The sequence below is a fragment of the Fomitiporia mediterranea genome (genome assembly GCF_000271605.1).
Source record: "Fomitiporia mediterranea MF3/22 unplaced genomic scaffold FOMMEscaffold_17, whole genome shotgun sequence".
NCBI classification, from domain to species: domain Eukaryota; kingdom Fungi; phylum Basidiomycota; class Agaricomycetes; order Hymenochaetales; family Hymenochaetaceae; genus Fomitiporia; species Fomitiporia mediterranea.
The window spans coordinates 76,391-96,322 of record NW_006760402.1 but is presented as its reverse complement, the minus strand read 5'-3'; the positions used below and the strand labels follow the sequence as shown (position 1 = coordinate 96,322).

The 19,932-nt window shown below is 40.5% G+C and overlaps 4 protein-coding genes across 4 annotated transcripts; 1 reads left to right on the top strand and 3 right to left on the bottom strand.

Moving 5' to 3' along the window:
- Nucleotides 1–6,806: 6,806 nt before the first annotated feature.
- On the bottom strand, nt 6,807–7,574 carry FOMMEDRAFT_31953 (uncharacterized protein; the record flags this gene model as incomplete). Its single annotated transcript, XM_007271366.1, has 5 exons — nt 6,807–6,872; nt 6,923–6,986; nt 7,017–7,074; nt 7,131–7,206; nt 7,260–7,574. 5 exons carry the CDS (start codon nt 7,572–7,574, stop codon nt 6,807–6,809), a joined length of 579 nt encoding a protein of 192 aa, XP_007271428.1.
- Nucleotides 7,575–8,107: 533 nt separating this feature from the next.
- FOMMEDRAFT_161929 (uncharacterized protein) lies at nt 8,108–9,045 on the bottom strand (the record flags this gene model as incomplete). The annotated part of the gene is made up of 5 exons (XM_007271408.1): nt 8,108–8,315; nt 8,375–8,519; nt 8,572–8,662; nt 8,754–8,824; nt 8,970–9,045. The coding sequence occupies 5 exons, from the start codon at nt 9,043–9,045 to the stop codon at nt 8,108–8,110; spliced, it is 591 nt and encodes a 196-aa protein (XP_007271470.1).
- On the top strand, nt 9,036–10,677 carry FOMMEDRAFT_129503 (mandelate racemase/muconate lactonizing enzyme). The gene is made up of 2 exons (XM_007271407.1): nt 9,036–9,266; nt 9,331–10,677. The coding sequence occupies exons 1-2, from the start codon at nt 9,078–9,080 to the stop codon at nt 10,549–10,551; spliced, it is 1,410 nt and encodes a 469-aa protein (XP_007271469.1). The 5' UTR covers nt 9,036–9,077; the 3' UTR covers nt 10,552–10,677.
- Nucleotides 10,678–10,962: 285 nt separating this feature from the next.
- Nucleotides 10,963–12,564, bottom strand: FOMMEDRAFT_31951 (uncharacterized protein; the record flags this gene model as incomplete). The annotated part of the gene is made up of 2 exons (XM_007271365.1): nt 10,963–12,415; nt 12,467–12,564. 2 exons carry the CDS (start codon nt 12,562–12,564, stop codon nt 10,963–10,965), a joined length of 1,551 nt encoding a protein of 516 aa, XP_007271427.1.
- Nucleotides 12,565–19,932: the final 7,368 nt, after the last annotated feature.

Genomic DNA, 19,932 nt, shown 5'->3' with positions numbered 1-19,932 from the left:
ATTTCAAATAAACATGTGGAGGACACTTACTGTTCTAAGGAATCCTCTAACTTTAGAGACAGATTGATATGTAGGCCAGTTACAGATTTTCTGGACTTTTGAATCATCTGGCTCCCTTCTAGTATAAGTACACTTATAACCTAAGATGGTTGTGTACAGTTAGAACACACACAGCTTCAGACTAGAGAACATTCTGTAGACTGCTTTGACTTACTGTATAACATGGTTTAGGTTGTAAGCATGTTCCTATACAAATTGTCAGATACTAGGGTTTCTGGGAATGGTTTTGTATGTTCTGTCTGGAAGTTCATATCTTATAGTTCTGCCTTTAACATAAATGTCATTAGTGTAGGGTTGTACTGTATTAGGAATTTTATCCTGTAAAATAAAAGTAATATTACTGTACATAATTTGAAAAGAATTAGTATATCCTATCAGAATAACAGTAAGTCAGAATGTTCTGAGTAGTGTCTGAAACATTGTAAGATTGTAAGAGCATTCATTGAGAGAGTATTAGTTGAAGACAACAAAGAGATCTAGCACAGAGTAAATGGCCCTTCTAGAGAAGGATTCAACAACCTGTTTAATCATTAGAGGTATGGACAAGTCTCAGATCAAAACTCAGTTGAGTTCCTAGAGGTTGTAGACTAGGTGTAGAGACTTTCTGTCTTTCTTTACTATGGTAAACTATTAGGAACAGTAAGATAAGTTTGACAGCTTGTAAACTTTAGTAGTGATTTTGTCTTTGAGAATTTTCACAACTGTGTCAAGGTTTCCCTGTAGAATCCAGATGTTCCTTTGTACTCATAGAATATGTGGAACAGTTGGAATCAATATTGGATTGAAGTATTCTGAGTCTAGAGTACCTTTCTTAAGCTTGTTCCAGACAAAGGTGTTCTCATATATTGAAATCAGGTTGATTAAAAGCTGGTGCTCTTCTAGCTAGAGAAAGTTGTATAGATTGATGTTAAGAGCTTCCATGTGTTCTTGTGTGAATCAGTGTGTTGAGACAAACAGCTTGGGGTACAGTGGTAGTTCTAGCATGTTCTTCAACAGATCAGAATGCTTCTGTCAAACAATCTGAAACTCTTTTGGGAGAGTTCTGACAACTGGTCTAACCTTCTTTGCTACCTTCTTGTATGTGAATATGTTTTCTCTAGGGCTGTTGAGTGTGTATAGAACAAAGGGGTCTAATCCTAGGGCAGGTGACAGGGTGACTAGACAACTGAGGAGTAGATTGACTATGGTAGAGACTAGTGTGTGTCTATTGTAGGATAGTGTGTGTGTGTTAGGATTTGCAGCTTTAGTAGTATTAGAACTCAAATCAGAACACTGTTTGTCCTAAACACTAAGGGGCTGATTGACTAATGTAGGAGTTGAGAGATTAGTAATTACTACAAATCCTTGTTTGTTGTGTTTCTAAGGAACAGTTTGTGTTCTGGTCATAACTTAGCACTTCTGTTAACAATCTGAGGGATCTGATAGTGTTATGGATTGGTTACTGTTAATAAAGTCCTTTGTTTTGTATTCTGTAATAGTGAAGAATGGTTGGCCTAGGAGTGCCTTGAACAGGGCTTGACAAACAACTTGAGCTTGGAGAGCAATGTTAACTCTAGTAATATTGATTTTTACATTCTTAACAGTACTAAGTGTTAGTGCTTGTCTAGAGTCAGTAGTTTCAAGTATAATTGTAAGATTGGAACACAGATAGATTCTGAGACATTTCTATACATTCTTACAAATGATACAGAGTGTTACTCCTTAGTCTAGAATACAGTAGATTTCTTTAGTATCTTCAAAGATGGCTTTAACTGTACATAACAGTATAGCCTGTTCTGTAACTGACTCTAGGCTCTACACATACTGTAAGACTTGAGCTACAATTACATCTTCAGAAGTTGTTAGTTCTAAGAGTTCTGTCAAGACAAGGTGTGTAGTAGTGTTTGGAACTTACCTAGCAGATGACAGTTCCTTAACTTGCTTTCAGACATCAGGTGTAATCAACAACAGCTCCTTTAGGGTGAGGCTAATGTTAGAGTCTAGAATGTGAGAGACTATCTGCTAGACAATGACAGAGTCTTTGATGGGAGAGAGATTATAGTACTAATATAGTTCTGGTAGTAGTCTAGTAGTAGGCTTGTTAGTGTACTTCAATCTGTCATACTTTAGGGCCTGGCTTACTTTGGCAGGTAGTACAGGCTTTAGTTCTGACTTAGATTCCTTGTCCTTCTTCTTCAGAACACTTGTTGTTCTGTGTCTTAGAACCTCTACTCTGTCAAACTTGAGTTTCTTACTAGTAGCAACTTTCTTCTTTACCTCTCTGAGTAAGACTTTAAGTCTTTCAACCTTGTATTCTGCTTCTAAGACTTCTTCAATATATACAGTTAGAACAGTAAACAATGTTTAGGATACTAGTACTAGTTTTACAATTTTGAGGAGGGACACTATATACAGTAGTGTGTCTCATACATCTTAGGAGACTTAGGCATACTTTCTAGGGTTGGTTGTATAATACTAGTCAAAACAATTCATAAGTAGTTAGCCTTAGATTGTTGACAGAATAAACAATCTGTTAGGGAGAACAACCTTTCCAGATGTGTTCCAGATACACTTTCTATTATGAATGAACTTATTAACCTTTGAACACAAGCAAATAAAGTGTCTGTCTTCTCTACAGAAGGAGTAGTTTGTGTTATAAGGCAGCCCTACAGATTGAGCAGATTGTGTAAATTGTACAGATTACATACTTGTGTTTCCTACAAACAGGGAACTAGTCTTGCATTCAAATGAGTCTAACTTGCTTTAGAATGAGTAGAGTAAATTAAGGATAGTAACTATGTTTGTGTCTTCTTTCTTTATTAGAATGGTTCCAGAACTTGTTGTTCTAGTTGTATCAGCTGTCTTTCCTAAGTGTTGTAAAGTTATACCCTCCTACATAAGCTTGGCAGCCTTAACAACTTTAGTGTATGTGTAAGTTATGTAACTGTTATAGTTAGGGTTGTAAGCTAGCAAACAGAGAGTTAGCTGATCTTTAAAGGTACCTGTAATACTGTTAAGGAATGCTTTATTCTAATCTTCTTCTATAATTTCTTTCTTTAAGACTAGAAAGCTTACTATCTTCTAGAATTTGTACTAGTACTCTACAAACTCCTCTTAGTTCTGGATTCTAGTAACAGTCTATTATTAGACTAGGATACAGAGGTCATTCTTTACATAGTAGTGATTACAGTTGAGGGACAGGTATAATCTGAGAATTACTACTTGAGCAGCTTGCCAATCTAAGGTACTGTCTACAGCTTCAAGTATTAAGGCCCAGATCTTAGAATCAGATTAGTTAGTATAATATTTTACTCTCTAGATAAGCTGTTGATCAGAAAGTTGGAACTCATCTCTAATCATTTCTACTTCTTCAAGGAACTGAGGCAGGTCCTACACATTAGTTCTGTCATAATAGGGAGTATTACAGCTTGTTTAGTGTAGGAGCAGGCTGGTCTGTCCTTAGATTGTAACTAGTAGAGTATTTAGAATGTTAGTTGTAGTTAGCTAGCTACTCAGAGTACTAGCTACAGTAGACAAACTGCTCAGATTATTCTGTGAGCTCATCTGTTGAGACTAGGAACTTATCAGATTGTTCTGTGTATTTGGAACTGTTGGAACAATCAGAATTGGTAAAAACACTAGAGTGATTGTGTGGTTGTCTTCTTGAACAGACAGAACAGGAGACACAGAACAAGTAGAGTTGTGTGTAAAGGTTGATAGAAACAAACTAGGGAACAAACTATGAAATGTGGATAATGAAACTGAGCTGGATTGCTCAAGAGGTTGTACAGAAACCCCTTTAGAAACAGGACTGAGTGTGTAGGATACAGGTTGTAAGAGGTTACAGTTAACCAAATCTAATTTGGGTCTGGAATCTGATTCTTCTGTGATCAAGTTAGTGTGCTCTTAGTAGTGCTACCACCTGTTGGCTACTCAGCCTACTTAAGACACCTTGAGAAACCCTCCTCACAGTAGGCTCCAAAATGTTAATCTCTAGTACTAGTTAAGGTAGAAGAGGTCAGTTGAGTCTGTAAGGTATGAACACTGAGAGGAGTCAAGAGTAAGAAGGAATAGGTAGATTCAAGCAGAATGTACAAGTTCTGAAGGTGACAATTAACAAGACAAGAGTAGTGTAGAACAATGAAGCTGCACTTTAGAACAAGGTAATACAAGACAAGACAAGGTGAGAGGGAATGTTTACTAAGGAGACTGTCAAACTATACACTAAGAGTTGTAGTAGAGAGTAACTTCCTCCCAAGTACAAATTACATAAGGGTATTTATAGAAATTATAAGTCCTTTGTAGCTACTAGTCCTTTGTGAACAAATCCACCACTGTCTCCTTTGTATCAACCTATCCAGGACTCTGGATCTGAGTCCCCTTTGTATTGATTGACTAACTGTCTGAAGGCTTAGAGTCTTACCTTTGTAAATTGGAACTAGAGTCTGGAACCCAACTAGTCTGAGTTGAGCAACTAAGACTATTGTGTAAGCAATGATGACATAATCAAAGGATTGCTGATGTGAGGATAATGCAACTTTGATGTGACTGAGCCCTTCTGATCAGAACATATCAGAATGTATGTGTTGTATGAGTGTGACAGTACTGTATACAAAAATACTGTATCTGTATAATACAGTATAGGACTGAGCCCTAGTCAGCAGGACTCATATACAATATACTACTTCTGTATACAGTATATATAGTATATATGCTGTGCCAAATATAACAAGATACTTTACATTAAAATAGCTCATAAAAGTACACTATCATCTTTCAAAACAAATGCTTAATATTACTAAGCTAAGAAAATGTATTGTAGTACTGTTTAAACTTTACACACAGAAATAAGACAGTTGAGTGTTGTGAGTTAATATTATGTGACAGCTCTAAACCTTCATGTGATGTATTGTAGTAACCATACTAACTGTAGTACTCATACTAGTACTTTTTAAGTTAAACAAGGTTGTTATATAGTATTAAAATGATTTGGTATATAAATAAGTAAAGTAAATAAGGTTTAGAAACTCAAACTTAGTATTTAATTAGAGAATATGCTTAGTAATACTGTATACTCGTATACAGTGTATACAGAAATTTTTTACTTATGGTATACATATATGTATGTAAATATATGCCTGTATTTTCAGCTAAAATTTTCTCTTACAATACAGTGCATAAGTGTATACACTACAGGTGTATCTGTAAATTACACTACAGTACAGAGCACTACTCCCCCTGATGTGATGGACTGCAACAAACTTGTAGACAGTAACAGTCTTGAGAACTCTACTGATGGTGAGAAAGCAGTGAGGGTGGATGAAGTGCTGAACAGGTCACCACTGAGGTGGCCATTACTGTCAGCTGATTCTATGACTGAGATACTGTTGACAGATTTAGGTACATCAGACTCGGAGTTTATAGGCTATCAGCCTCATTGTTCATAACCCAACAAGGAAAGGAGTGTGTCTATTAGTAAGGACTACAACCATGGCTCCACATTGGTTACTAACAAACAATTTATTTAGTGTGTACAAACAGATATAAATGATCCCTAGAGACATTACACTGTTGACTTCTTTGACAAGTACTTAATACTAATGGGCTCAACACTAGCTTACCCTAGAAAGAGACTGACGGGTTGTACAGTATATACTATGCTAGTGATGGAAACTATGGTTGTACATCTTAGCTTCTTGTAGTATTCGTTTTAATACTTTAGATTAACTTTGTACAACTTTTCCTTCTAGATATAGTTGCTGTTGTCCGGTCCAGGACTGCTGTGGACCGGGTCCGGTCCAATTAAGGTCCGGTCCAGTTGGGTCCAACAGGGGTCCAGTCTGTGGTCCAGTGTTTGACAAAAATTTCCGGACTGCTTTGGACTGCCTGGACCCTGGACCAGACTGTGGACCGTTTATATTGTAGATACTACTTCTTTAAGGCATACAAATGGACTGTACAGAGCCTAATAGATGTAAACTACTCTTACATATATTGTATAGTGTATTGTATACCCTTTAAGCATACAAATAGACTATACTGTGTCTTACAGATGTAAACAGCAGTTTACATTGACTGTAGGAACTGATTTCTATTACACTAGTACTTCTTGTGTTTTACACTTAGTATAATACAAATAATAAAAGTAATTGTATTCTAATACATATAAGCTTACAGATATCAAGAAACATATTATTATAGTACTTAATAGTATATCTATCTCATATAATATGTTAATAAGACAGAATTATTTTAATATATATTATATAATTGGTCCAGAGGTCCGGTCCACAAGAGGTCCAGCTGGGTCCGGTCCGAGGTCCAGGATTTCATAAGAAATCGGTCCTGGTCCGGTTCACAGTCCAGCAAAAACCTGTCTGGACCGGACCTGGACCGGACCGCGGCAACTATACTTCTAGATGTACAGGGCGCGAAGATCGGACTCCCGTGAAGATACGTGTCAGGATCCGAATTCAATTTAAAAATAAAATATGAATACCGGCAGCGCCACATATCGGTGTGGTCGGCCAGTGTACCATCGGCCCTGATTTCATCGTTTGCCTCCGAGATAGTCCAATTCGAGGCACCTCATGATCGACATTATTGCGGTGCGGTGAAACACTGCGAAGGCTGTGCCGGCATTTATTACTCTGCTGCGGAAGTTATGGGTGTTTATTGCCTCTCCGTCTATTACCAAAGAACCTCGTTCTATTTCCTGTGTCATATACTCATTTATTATATCTTTATTCTCGACTCATCATGGCCGATTAACTGAATCCAATCATTTGATCGATTTTTGGCTCAGGCTGGGCGTCCTCGGAATGCATATGCGACTGCGAAACTTACTCAGGGTGCAAGTGATGAATATTCAATAAAGGCGCACAATCTCGGGCCGCTTATGAATACCGACTGTTCCTGTGTGCACACCAATTGGCAATTGTGTGCACCTTGTCACAGGTTTAGCACAATCTCCTCACAACACTTCTTCACCAAAATTAACCTCGAAGCGGTAGATGTACCAAAATATCAGAGAAGCTGACCCGCAGGAAGACGAATACGATAAATACAACTATAACGCGACTTCGTTATACCTATTCTCGTATTTGTATTCATGACGCAGCTCATTGAGCCCGAGATCAAAAGTTGGTAGCACTGTTTATCTTCAATCTAATACAAGCCAACATAATTAGTACTAGGAATACACAAGTTCATCAAATTACATACTTCTCTTTGCTGTCCTTCTGTGCACCCTCTTCATCCTCTCCTTCTCTTAAGTTGCTGTTACTACCGCTCATACGACGCCTTATACTGTCAATAAGAGGTTGAATGAAGCTACTTCCACTCCCGGACCGTTTCTTCGTCTTTTTCTGCTCCCCCGCTGGTGCCTGCAATTGTTCTGCATTCTTTTCATACCCTCCAGTAGTTCGCACCTTATAGTAACTTAACTTTTTGCCATCTGTTCCAGACGATGGTGACACTCGTCCATTGCTTACGTTCAAGTCATCGTCTTCGTCGATAGGTTTACGCGAGGTCATTATGTAATAGTGTTATAAGCGTTAGGAGATAACTTGAAGATACTGTGCCCGAGGAGGTCTTCTAATTTCCAGGGCACAAAGGCGAAAGTAATATGGGAAAAGCTGAGTTTCGTCTTGAGTGTGTGTGGCGTCAGGAAAGCTACAAAGAGGTTCGCATTGTTGTAAATCTCGATGACTTTGCTTGTGTGAGGGCGACCCGGTGTGGGGAATGGTGGAGTGGTCAGCGGCGGTAATTCTGCAAAGTGGTGGCGATGAGCCCTTCATGTTGAATTGTGGGTATGTCGTGATAATAATCTATGAGCGGCAGAAATACACAGGGTGGTCATGTACCACGATTGTAGTGATAGGTTACATAAGACTATCATGGAAGACATTACGGATTCAAAAAATCATTTATACAGCAAATGTGGTCACTTTAATTATATCGGGTATATGCCTTCCAACGTGCTAAAAAAGCAAATAATTACCATTATATGCATCCATTCTTGAGATGATGAGATCAGCGTCAAAAGTTCTGAGCAGGGTTCCGCTCCCTAGTGGAAGGACAAATCGTCAATGAGCGAAAGAGAGCACACAATATTGATATTGAAGAAATGCGAAGGTGCACTTACCTCCTTTCTCTCTTTATGTTTGGTAATATCGCGATCAACTTCCTCGATCTTCCGTTCCTTGACCTTCTGTTCGATGTATGCGTATCCTTTGAACCATTCTTCGACCTTCTTCCTCTTTCTTCCTCGTGTGCTGACTTCAAGTCGTCGTCTCTTTTGACCGGAATTCCTGTTCCACGAAGTTCAGCGTACTCAGAGACCGAGCTTCCTGGAGTTCCCAATGACTTGAACGGTTTGGTGTTGGTATCATCAGCACCGTCAATTGGTTTACAGTGTCCTCTGTAATAATTCATATGGCTACGTGCCTTGAGAGACGGATCCTCGCTGAGTATGAGACCTATGGGTGGTACACTATCGTGTTGTGCATATGGGCGATGCAGACCAAATACGAGATGCAAAATTGGCTGCTTCCGTTATTCTGATGGCCATCGGTTCAGTAACTTCAGTTTGCGCGATACACACCGCAGCTTTCTGAAACGTCTGATAATGATTAAGGTAATCATGTTATGTAAGACGACCAACTGGGCACTTGAAAGAGCGTGAATTCGAAAACTAGTACGTTCAGCTATACCGGGAGTTTATCAGTAAGGACAGCATCCGGTCCGCCACTGGGTATTGTAATCTCGGTCTCGGAGTATTCGACTACAAAAGCCGAAGTCGTTCCTGTTGTTTAAATACATGTTGTGTGTAGTTCGTGCGGACGTTCGGGCCGGTCCGGCAAAACGAGCCTCGAGCGGACCGTCTGCACCGCGTCGAGAGTTTATCACTTAGACATGATCAAGCATACATTTACTAATATCAAGCCCCTCTTCCTCTCCCTGGTCCTCCTCTTCTCTATCTCCGTATCTTTTCTGTCGTTCCATTCTCATCTGAAAAATAATCTAACAAACAAAACATGTCTGAGCCCATCAAAATAACCCATTTCAAAACACACGACGTCCGGTTTCCGACGTCTATTTCTGGAGATGGCACGGATGCTATGAACACCGAATGCGATTATTCTTCTGCTTATGTCTGTCTTTATACAAATTCTGATCTTGTTGGGTATGGAATGACGTTTACTATCGGGAGAGGAAACGATATCGTATGTTCTTCCACTTTACATTCTCTCCATATTGTTTAATAATAAAACTGATATGTAACACTAGGTCTGCAAAGCAATCGAAGAACTCTCCAAAAAACTCGTCGGCAAAGACCTCGAGTCTCTCTTCTCAAACATGGGAAAAACATGGGACTTCCTCCTCTCCGACCCACAACTCCGCTGGATCGGCCCCGAAAAGGGTGTAATCCACATCGCTACTGGGGCAGTGGACAACGCACTCTGGGATTTATTCGCTCGTTCACGCAAGAAGCCACTATGGAAGTTAATTGTAGACTTTACGCCGGAGGAGTTCGTACGTGCGACGGCGTTTCGCTACATCACTGACGCGATCACACCCGAAGAAGCGTTGACGATGCTCAAGGAGAAAGAAGCCGGGAAAGCAGAGAGGGAGAAGAAAGTTAGAGAGGTAGGATACCCGGCGTACGTCACCTCTGCAGGGTGGTTAGGATACGATGACGAGAAAATCAAACGGTTAACAAAGGAAGCAGTCGCCGCTGGGTTCAACCACTTCAAAATGAAAGTAGGCGCAAGCCGCGAAGCGGATCTCCGCCGAGGGAAAATCATCCGTTCAGTCATCGACGACCCATCTCTCCTCCCTTCCGGCATTTCACCTTCCTCTCGAGATCCAAACTCACCAGGACTAAAGGGGAAGAACGCAGGACCGACGGGGTGTGTTCTCATGATAGACGCAAACCAAGTCTGGGATGTTCCCGAAGCTATCTCCTACGTACAATCCATCTCAGAGATCCGTCCCTGGTTCATCGAAGAACCAACAGCACCAGACGACATCCTCGGCCACACCGCCGTCCGAAACGCACTCAAACCATACGGCATTGGCGTCGCAACAGGCGAACATGCACACAATCGCATCATCTTCAAACAACTCCTCCAAGCCAACGCGATTGACGTAGTCCAATTGGATAGCTGTCGACTTGCAGGTGTTTCTGAAGTCCTCTCCGTTATACTCCTTGCTGCAAAATTCGGTGTACCGGTGTGTCCACATGCAGGAGGCGTCGGGTTGTGCGAATACGTGATTCACCTGTCGTTGATTGACTATATTGTCGTGAGCGGCTCGATGGAGAGGAACGTCCTCGAATTCGTCGACCACCTACATGAGCATTTCGTTTATCCATGCAGTATTAACAAACAAGGGAGGTATAACGTACCCGGGAACGAGGGCGAAGGGTACAGTATCGAGATGCACAGAAAGAGCATTGAGGAGTATGAATGGCCGAATGGGAGTTACTGGGTAGCACATTCAAAGTAGGCCTATTTCCGTGTCTGCAGCTTCATTTCTATTGCTATGTGCAAATGACCAGTACACGCTTTATGCTTTCGAAAAAACGGATATGTATTGTTATCAGATGGCATCTATACATTGATATATGAGGAAATGGAACATGAATGGACATGCAAATGCAATTTCGAATACAGGAGAGGACAGAGAGAAAACGGAGGATTGGCATACGTATGCATGCATGGGGGAGTTAGTATAGTTACAAAGTCCAGTATACAAAGCACACAGACAGGCAGGCAAAACACATGCGTAAAACGCGAGACACCTTGGCAAGAGAACATGCGAGGAGTATACAAGAAGAAGGATTAAATGATGGAGAAGAAAAGGCCAAGAAGACTAGACGAGAATTTAGACGTGTAAAAGTCGAAAGAATGCCTTACGTTAATTTTGAACGATCCGAAGTTCGTCGACGTTCTGTCTGAGCGCCTCGATGACCTCGGGGTCAAGGGAGTAACATGGTACGATACGGACCATGCGTATCTTCTCGACACCACCTAGGTCTACACTTGGCCGAGAAGCACGTGACCGGACGACACGAAGAACCTCATGTCCGCTAACGTCTCGGCACCCATTCAAACTCAAAACGCGCAAGTTCGGAAGGAGCCACGCGTTGCTACCAGAGTTGTCGTTCCCTGGTCCTGACGCGAGGAGCTCAAAGAGTCGAGAGCCGACTGCACCTGAAGGAGGAGCTGCAAGTCCGAGTGCGGTGATCTGGGAGAGCGAGTGTAAGGCGCGTACGAGAGGAGCGAGTGCTGCACCCTCTGTCGTACATGTGCGGAGCTCAAGATGTCGAAAAGCTGGTAATCGACCTGCTATAGCAGCAGACGAGAGATGCGAAAGCCACGACAGGTTGTCTCCTTCCAGCCCTGAATCCATCTGGACTGCGAGACGAACTAGAGAAGGAAGGGTAACCGCATCGAGGAGGAGCCCAACATTCGTCGCGTCAAGGAAAGAAAGTGCCAGATCTGTCACTCGCATGACGTGAGTGCGAACAGGTGAACGTTGGAAGAGTCCTTCGGAGCCGTCGAGATAGAATATCGTCGATTGTAGTCGAACGTCCTCTAGGTCCGGAGCAGAAGTCAATGCAGAGAGGTACTCGCGTAAAGCGATCTTGATACGCTGGTTCGCATGGTACCGAACATCACGAACCAAGTGGAATTGACGAAGGTGAGGTGCATAACCCTTCGCAAAGACACATGCTAATGGCATTTGTTCGAGCGTGACGCTTGTTAAACGGGGATATACACCATCGAGAAGTGGTACGGGAGCCGCGTCCTCGCTATCTCCTGGGTCGATGCGCAATGCAAGGGCTTCAAGGCTTGCATGCATGTTGTCGCATTGCTCAGCAACCACAGCCATCCAGTCCCAATCAGGTACACTCACACGGAAGGAGAAACAACGTGCGAGATGGGGGTTGAGTGCTTGCATGATCGCTCGAGCCTCGGCGAGTGATTCTGCATATCGAAAGTCGAGGTCGACGAGGATCTTCGCGGCTTGAGCACGATCCATATATGTTCGGATCTTCCGCAGTAATTCTGCGCCGTGGCCGTAGTTCCAATCATGGTCCATCGTGATGTAGCTCCAGAGCGTCGGCGTGGCAAGAGCAAGTTCGCGCCAGTATTTCGAGACAAGTGATATGACGGGGAGTAGCTGCTGACTCTCGTGAACGCCGAGTTCAAAGATACGACTCAGGACTTCTGGGGGAACGCTATTGATCAGGGCATTATCTGCGAGTACTTTTAAGCGCTTCAGTCTAAGTGACGACAGCTCTGCTTCGAGCTTGGATATCGTCTCGTCGATTTGAACTACTTCCGCGAGCATCGGGCGTGGGTCACTGGAAAGGCCATGTTATCCCGAGGCGGTCAAAAAGATGGTATGAACCTACACTGTTGGTAGAATCATTTCCTGTTCGTCATCAGTTGGTGAAACCAATGTGGATTCCTCGAAGGGGTTCCAGTCCCATGTCAATGACGGGTCGGCCATGGCTAAAGACATTCAAGTACGGGGTGCTCCACGTTCCAAGTAGATCCCCTTAAATATTATAAATGAGACAAGGCGAAGAGATGAAGGCCGCAATACATACCTTTAGGAAGCGAGCATGTATGAAGTCCAGCACAGGATTGCTGTGTGCCAGACGTCTGTCGAGTGGTTTAAGTTATCCACCTTCCCTATGCACACTGTACGGGAGTAATTAGCACTTCTGGATGCACTGATACTTCGGAGAGGTGGGCTTTTCGGCGTTGAAAGGCCAGGGCGAATTCAAGTCAAGTTTGGCGCGCGTCTGTGCTGAATGTTGATGTCCAGAAGAGACAATAAAACACCCAGAAAAAAATCACAGAAAGCCGAGACCCAGAACTTGTGAAGAAATCCCCAGAACGTCGGACAAGCTCAGATGGGCCGCAGCGGGTGTGTAGGAGATGAAGGTATGAGACCAAGATGCAAGCTGTGTGATGAACGACGCGGCAGGACAAGCAGTTCAAGAATCTAGTTGACGCCCACGTGTTCCGTTCTCAACCGAGATCGTACGGTCACGGTCACGGTCACTGTTAACTTTGAGCAAGGCTTGGGTAAACAACTTTCACCTTATGGAATATATAATACAGAGGATGGGTAGTATGAGTGTTAACTGGGTGTTTACTACAAGACTGTATCTGTGAGTCTGTGTTTGCAATTACTTGCATTGAGCAAGCCTTGGGTGACGCGGTGACAGGGTCACAGGGATATTCATGTTCTGTAACATTGGTCGCTGATGTAATTTATCTACAGTGAAACCTGTCATTAAGCATGACCCACCGTGGACAGGTGAGGCCATGCTTAATAAGAGGTTATGCTTATTGACAGTAGCTTAAGTAAAGTAATAAAATTTCCTTATTTGTAGTACATAACTCAATAATACATTGTCTACTTAAAAAACAACCAAATATCAGTCTGTTCAAGAGAACTATTTATTTTCTTACATAGGTTTCTTGTAAGCTTTGGAAAAAGTGCCCTAGCCTTAGTAAACTCAGCACCAATCTTACTCTGAAAGAGCACATTGAGCTTTGAAAGTAATTGGACAGCCTCTGCATAGCTTTTAATGCTTCAACTTTGGTGCTTTACTATGGGCAGGATCCTTTGGTAGAGATGTATCATTGACTGTACTTGTTTGTGGATGAATACCAGTGGAAGCATGAATATCTGGAAGCAGAGCTAAGAGATTGACAGGGGAAGCATCTCTAGAATAAGTGAAAACAATTTCACTAGCATCCTTGAGTGTTCCATCTGGGTTCTGTGCACATCCAAGCTCCTCAGACATGATGATTAATAAGTTTTAATAGTGGTTTTCATTACATTATGCATTTATTTTACAAAATGGAGGTGGCCTGTACAAAAAGTGGCTCTCTCTGAGTCAAGATCTGTACTGTCACATGACCCAAAATTTCCTTTAATTAAGCATATTCTCAATCTCACACCTTAATGCTTAATGCTTAATGCCCTTTATACTTAATATACCTCTATTTTCCTGCCTACCAACTTGGTGGATCAAATTTTTCATGCTTATTGAGAGGAAATGCTAAACTACAAGTATACTTATTGACAGGTTTCACTGTACTTATCTAATACAGTCCTAATTCAATATCTTTTGCATTACAACTTGCACTTGTTACATACTCAGTCCCTACTGCTCAGTCTCATCACAGCTTCTCCTTATCTTCTTGACAGTTCTCTGTCAGAAACACATTCTCAGTAGCTCTTTACTTGTGTTAAATGTTTTTCTTAATTTACAGTATTAGCTGGACCAACCAGTCCTAAAGGACTGGGATCATCTTCTTTACACAGTCTCTTATAAGAACTGTTGCTACACAATGGTACTGCTTGCACAGGGCTAGAGACAGGAACATATAAATAGACATAAGGAAAGACACAATCAAGCTAGTAGAACAGACAGAATCAGAAAAGAAGAGATATCATGAAAAGTAATGACAAAATATTGATAGGAAAAGGTAATGACAAAACTCATAAGACTAGCCAATGTAGAATCAGAATGGGTAAGTATATATTTCAGGAGAAATGGCCAGCAGACAATAAAGGAGAGTGATGGGAATAAAACCAGTAAACTAGATTCAAGAAAATACTGTCTAGTCTAAGTTGAAATTGTACATGAATTATTGCTAGAAGGCAGTGGTACACTATCCTATTTTTATGTGTCTGTTGAACTGAAGTAGTCTACTTTTCATTTGCACAATTGCTACCATTACAATAATATTTTGCCTCTGAAGAAACATGTGAATATATTCTACTAGCTTCTGTAAACAGGTGATAGTACTTGTATCATACAAATACTGAGTAGTGTCATAGTACTGTATACTTCCCTGTAATCAGAATTAGTAACCAACAAAATGTTCAAGGAGTAATACAATAAGTTATACTTACACAATCAAACTTGTTTGTCCCAACTCTCTATTGTAAGGACATTCTCTGTCAGACTCAAATCAATCAAAAGGACACTCCTCTAATGACCTTGTAGTATACACTGTACTTCTGCTGTTCTTGCATCCCAGAATTGCACACTACAATCCCTTGACCCACTTACTACCTACTGTCCATTATGTGATACTGTAATGGAAAAAATGTAATCCTTGTGTCTAGTAAAGTTGAGTGTATTAATGCCATCTTAGTACTCAGAGACATTAGCTACCTCTGTAACCAATACTACACTTCTGTCAGAAGTTATTAATAAGGAAGAAGGCAGAATACCTTTACATAGTCCCTCTATAGTAAACATACTTATATCCTAGTACCTGAGTGTCTTGTCCAAACTCTCACTTATGATTCCTTTACCATTTAGAGTGAACACAACAGAATTCATAGTATCCTGATAACCCTTCAGTCTTACTACAAGGTTACTGTCAGTAACAGTATAGAGGGGACCTAAAGGCTTAGTGAGGGGACCTAGGCTACAACTATCCTACACAACAGAAATACAGAATACAAGTACTGGAATGTAGTCAGAACTCACAGAACAGGCAGAGAGAGAGAGTGAGGCAAGAGTAGAGTATATAGAGTGAGCCTAAGAGTACAGGACTACCTAGAGTAGACAAGATTAAGACTACAGGACTAGTCTAATCTTGTACACCTATATATACTAAACTACACAAGAGTACTCAGGGAGTGTGAGCCACTAAGAATGATGAGCCACAAAGAATGAAAGAAAGGAATGTCAAAGATAAAGGTATAAAGAATGAAGGGATAGACAAAGGGTAAGAGACTCTAGAATGAACAGAGAATAAAGGAGTGGTCAAAGGAATAGAATGATGAAGTAAGGAAGGGTAGTAGTAAGAGTCAGTATACATATAGTTTATAGACAGCACCCTTAAGGGACAGAAGTCCTGAGTTCTAGTATGGAAGGGTGTAGAACCCTTAGAACTGAAGGTACAAGAGTAGAGAACTGTAACATTACTCCCCCTCTAAAACCAATCATTCTGATTAGTAAACATTGGACTTGGTTAGTAGCTTGAGTATAGGTTAGAATAGTAAGGCTTAGAAATCTGTAAGACTGAGTTTGTACAGAGCACTAGGATGAAGCTGATAGAAGTCTTAGATTACTTTAGGAGTATGGGTGAGGTTCTTAGTAGGTTCCCAAGTACACTCCTTAACTGAGTACCCTTTCTAGTAAACAAGGAATTTGAGTTTTCTGTATAGTAGCTTAGTATCTACTATGTATTCTACTTCATATTCTAGTTCAGAACTAATGAGTTCTAGTAGAGATAGTAAGGGTCTTTGTTACAAAGGAAAACCTGGATTATAGTACTAAGACAGTAGAACCTTGTTAAACACTGAGTGTATGTGCTTCTATGTTGCTGGAAGTTAGAGTTTGTAAGTAGAGGTGCTAACCTTCTTTTTAATAACAAAGGGTCTAAAGTACTTGTTGTCCAACTTCTTCATTAGGTGATCTGTGGTTAGGTTAGTGGCTTCTAACATAACTTTGTTACTAGGCTAGTAATCCTTGGCTACAAACCTCTTCCAATCATAGTTCTACTTTATGACCTGTACTACCTTTTCTAAAAGAGCTTATGTGTCCTCCCTAGTTCTGTGTATTTGTTCTACAAAGTCTGTTACAGATTCAGAACTACTGTTCCAGTTCAGAACTGTCTCCTAGTACAAATGTCTTTTATAATTGAGGAAGAATAAGGACTGTCCTGTTATAGAGTGTTACTAGTTATTGTGTACAAATTCTGTCAGAGTTAGCTATTCAGACTAATCTGATTACTAATGATTAATAAACATTCAGAGGTAGAGCTCAATCTCCTGATTGACTCACTCAGTTTGACTGTCAGTCTGTAAGTAATAGGTAGTAGAAGGGTTCCCTTAAATTCTAAGAAGTACATACAAGTCCTGTATGAATTTTGACTCAAATTATAGTCTACAATTATAAATGAGCTTCTAAGAGAGTCTGTACAACTGGAAGATGTGATTCTGATAAATACATACTATACTTTTAGAAGTGAGTTCTGTTTAGGTCAGAACTATATGGACTTGCTTAGAGAATCAGTTGACAATTATACAGATAGTGTTGTAACCCTAAGACTCAAGTAGCTTACTAATCAGGTCTACTGAGACTTCTTCCCAAGAGTGATCCAGGATCTGATGTGAATGTAGGAGAGCCTAAACCCTTGTCTGGTAGGTCTTAGTCTGTTAGTATGTATTGTAACTAGTCATGTACTTTAGGATTTCTCTCTACATTCTAGACTACTAGTAGTTCTGAGTAATGAGTTCCTGTGTTTTGTGTCAGTCTGAATGTTCTACAGTCAGATTGTTGTAATAAGCTTAGACAATGTTCTCCTACAGTTTCCAATCCTTCAGAATGTACAGTTAGCCTTTCTAGTAAACCTGTCTATCCTTATTCTCCTTCCAATCCCTAGCCTGCTTCTCTAGTTACTTTACTACAACCTAGTCCTGTGTGTGTCTTAGAGCTTACTGTATGTAGGTGACAAAGTTGACATCCTTGGATTTGAGTCAGATCTCTTAGATTGTCTTGGACACAAAACAGGAATTGTCTAGGAGAACAAGATTTTTGTTATTATTCTCCCCCCTTTTATAACCTGCTTGTCTTGAGAGTAAATCAGCTTTTGTCATTTGTGTTCCAGGTTTGTGAGTTAGTACAAAGTTATAGTCCTACAGTTCTAACATCTAGTAGGCTTGGTAGTAGTTAAGCTTCTGAGGCACCTGAAAGTACTAGAGATTAAGGTGATCACTCTAAATCTTAAACTTCTGTACAGTACTAAGGAGATATTAACACTACTCTTCTAGGGAACAGACAATTGTAAAGAGTTCCTTGTCATAGATAGAGTAGTTCTGTTCTGTTACAGAGAGGGATTCTGATTGGAACACTATTGGACACTACTTTCTGTTAATGAACTAGGACAGTACTACTCTATTTGTAAAGTTGGAAGAGTTGGCTTCAACTCAGAACTTGTCTACAACTATTAGAACTACTAATACAGGCTTGTTAGTAATAGCCTGCTTAAGAGACTTGAACACAGACTACTACTAATTATCCTATTACTAAGGAACATTTTTACTGGTGAGATTATAAAGGGGCCAGGTGATAGTACTAAAGCCTTGAATAAAGTATTAGTAGTAGTTTACAAACTTAAGGAATGCTTGAACCTGTTTCAGGTTCTGAGGTTGTAACTAGTTCTGAACTGTAGTTACCTTTACTGGATCCATGCAGACCTCTCCTCCACCAATCACAAAGCCTAGATAATCTACTAACTCCTGTACAAAAGAGTACTTTACTTCTTAGAGAAACAGTTTATTATTTTAGAGCTGTTGTAGAACTGCTTAGATTAGTTAGTAATAGTGCTTGACTGTCTAGGTGAAGATCAGAATGTTATTCAGATACACACTAATGTACTCTGAGTCAATCAGATTTGTAAGGATGTGATTCATGAATAACTAGAATGTTGTAAGCAAGTTAGTTAGTCTGAAGAACATTACAGTCAGTTTGTACAATCTGTAATTGGTTCAGAATACAGCCTTCTACTCATCTCTGTCTTAGATCCAAATATTATTGTATCCCTATCAAACATCCAACTTAGTAAAAACCCTAAATGTATACATCTTATTAATGAGCTCCTGAATCAGAGAGAGTAAGTACTTGTTTTTGACAGTACCCTTATTAAGACAACAATAATCCTAGACTAGGTAGAGCTTCCTATCTTTCTTTTTGATGAAGAAGAAAGGGGAGGCTATAAGGGACTTTAAGGGTTGGATCTGACTGTTCTAAAAATTTTCCTGAAGGAACTTGTTGAGCACCTCCTACTTGTCTCTGTTGAGTAGGTAGACCTTACAATCCTTAAGTTGGAAACCCTTAGTCAATTCAATTGTATAGTCCTAGAGACAGTGTTCAGGAAGTTAGTTAAATTCCTCTTTACTAAAGACTTTAGGGAACTCTCAGATGAAATCCAGCAGGCTGGGTCTATGTGTATTCTAGAGTAGAGTTGTTCTGAGAGGGTTCTAGACTGGTTCCATCTTAGACATCCTTTGAATTGACTCTATTCTACCTTGACTAGAATATGTATCCACATATCTATCCTAGTTGAAGAAGAACAACTAGTCACCTTTGTTAGAACTGTTAGTAACATTAGAAGCATTTACATTCACTCAGAACAGTAGTGTAAGGTAGCTACAAGACTTGGGACACTAATTGAACACAAGTGTCTACTCTAACTAGTCAATAGTAGGGTTGTGAGTCTTAAGCCATTTGAATCTAATAAAGATGTCTGTCTTTCTAAGGTTAGTGACTCTGAACTCAATACTTTCCTCATAATCCTGAATAGTCATCTGTAGTTGGACAAACTCAGTGATCTGACTATTCTGGTTCAGAGTTCTGTCCACATTGTATATTAGGATCAGAAGTAGAATGTATCAAGTAGGGAGGTGGTGTTCCTGTATGAAAGCCTTATTAATGTACAAACTAGTACATCTACTGTCTACTAGAGTCATGGTTCAGATCTGGGGGGATCCTGAGAAGGGAGCTAAGAGGACAGAGACCTGAAGCTAGTGTCTAGAACATTCTCAAATGAACTGCTACTTGTTCTGAAGAGAATGTACAGCTTGTACAGTCTTATTGTCTAAGAGAGTAAGTATATGTACTAACATTTCCTTATTAACCTCTCTCTTTTGACAAGGACAGACTTATGCCCTCAGTTGTGAACTTAGCTGAGACTATCCCTGCTTGATACTATGGACAAACTACTGAGTAGTAAACAGGGCTAGGTAATGTTCTAAACATTCTGAGATCTTAGAATGTAGAAGTAGTAGGTTGGATTGTACAGATTTAGACTTGGATAAAGTGTGAAGAGAAGA

Coding starts and splice junctions, on each gene's coding strand:
- FOMMEDRAFT_129503 (XM_007271407.1), top strand. CDS start 9,078: ATGTCTGAGCCCATCAAAATAACCCATTTCAAAACACACGACGTCCGG. Junction 9,267..9,330: donor TCGGGAGAGGAAACGATATC/GTATGTTCTTCC, acceptor ATGTAACACTAG/GTCTGCAAAGCAATCGAAGA.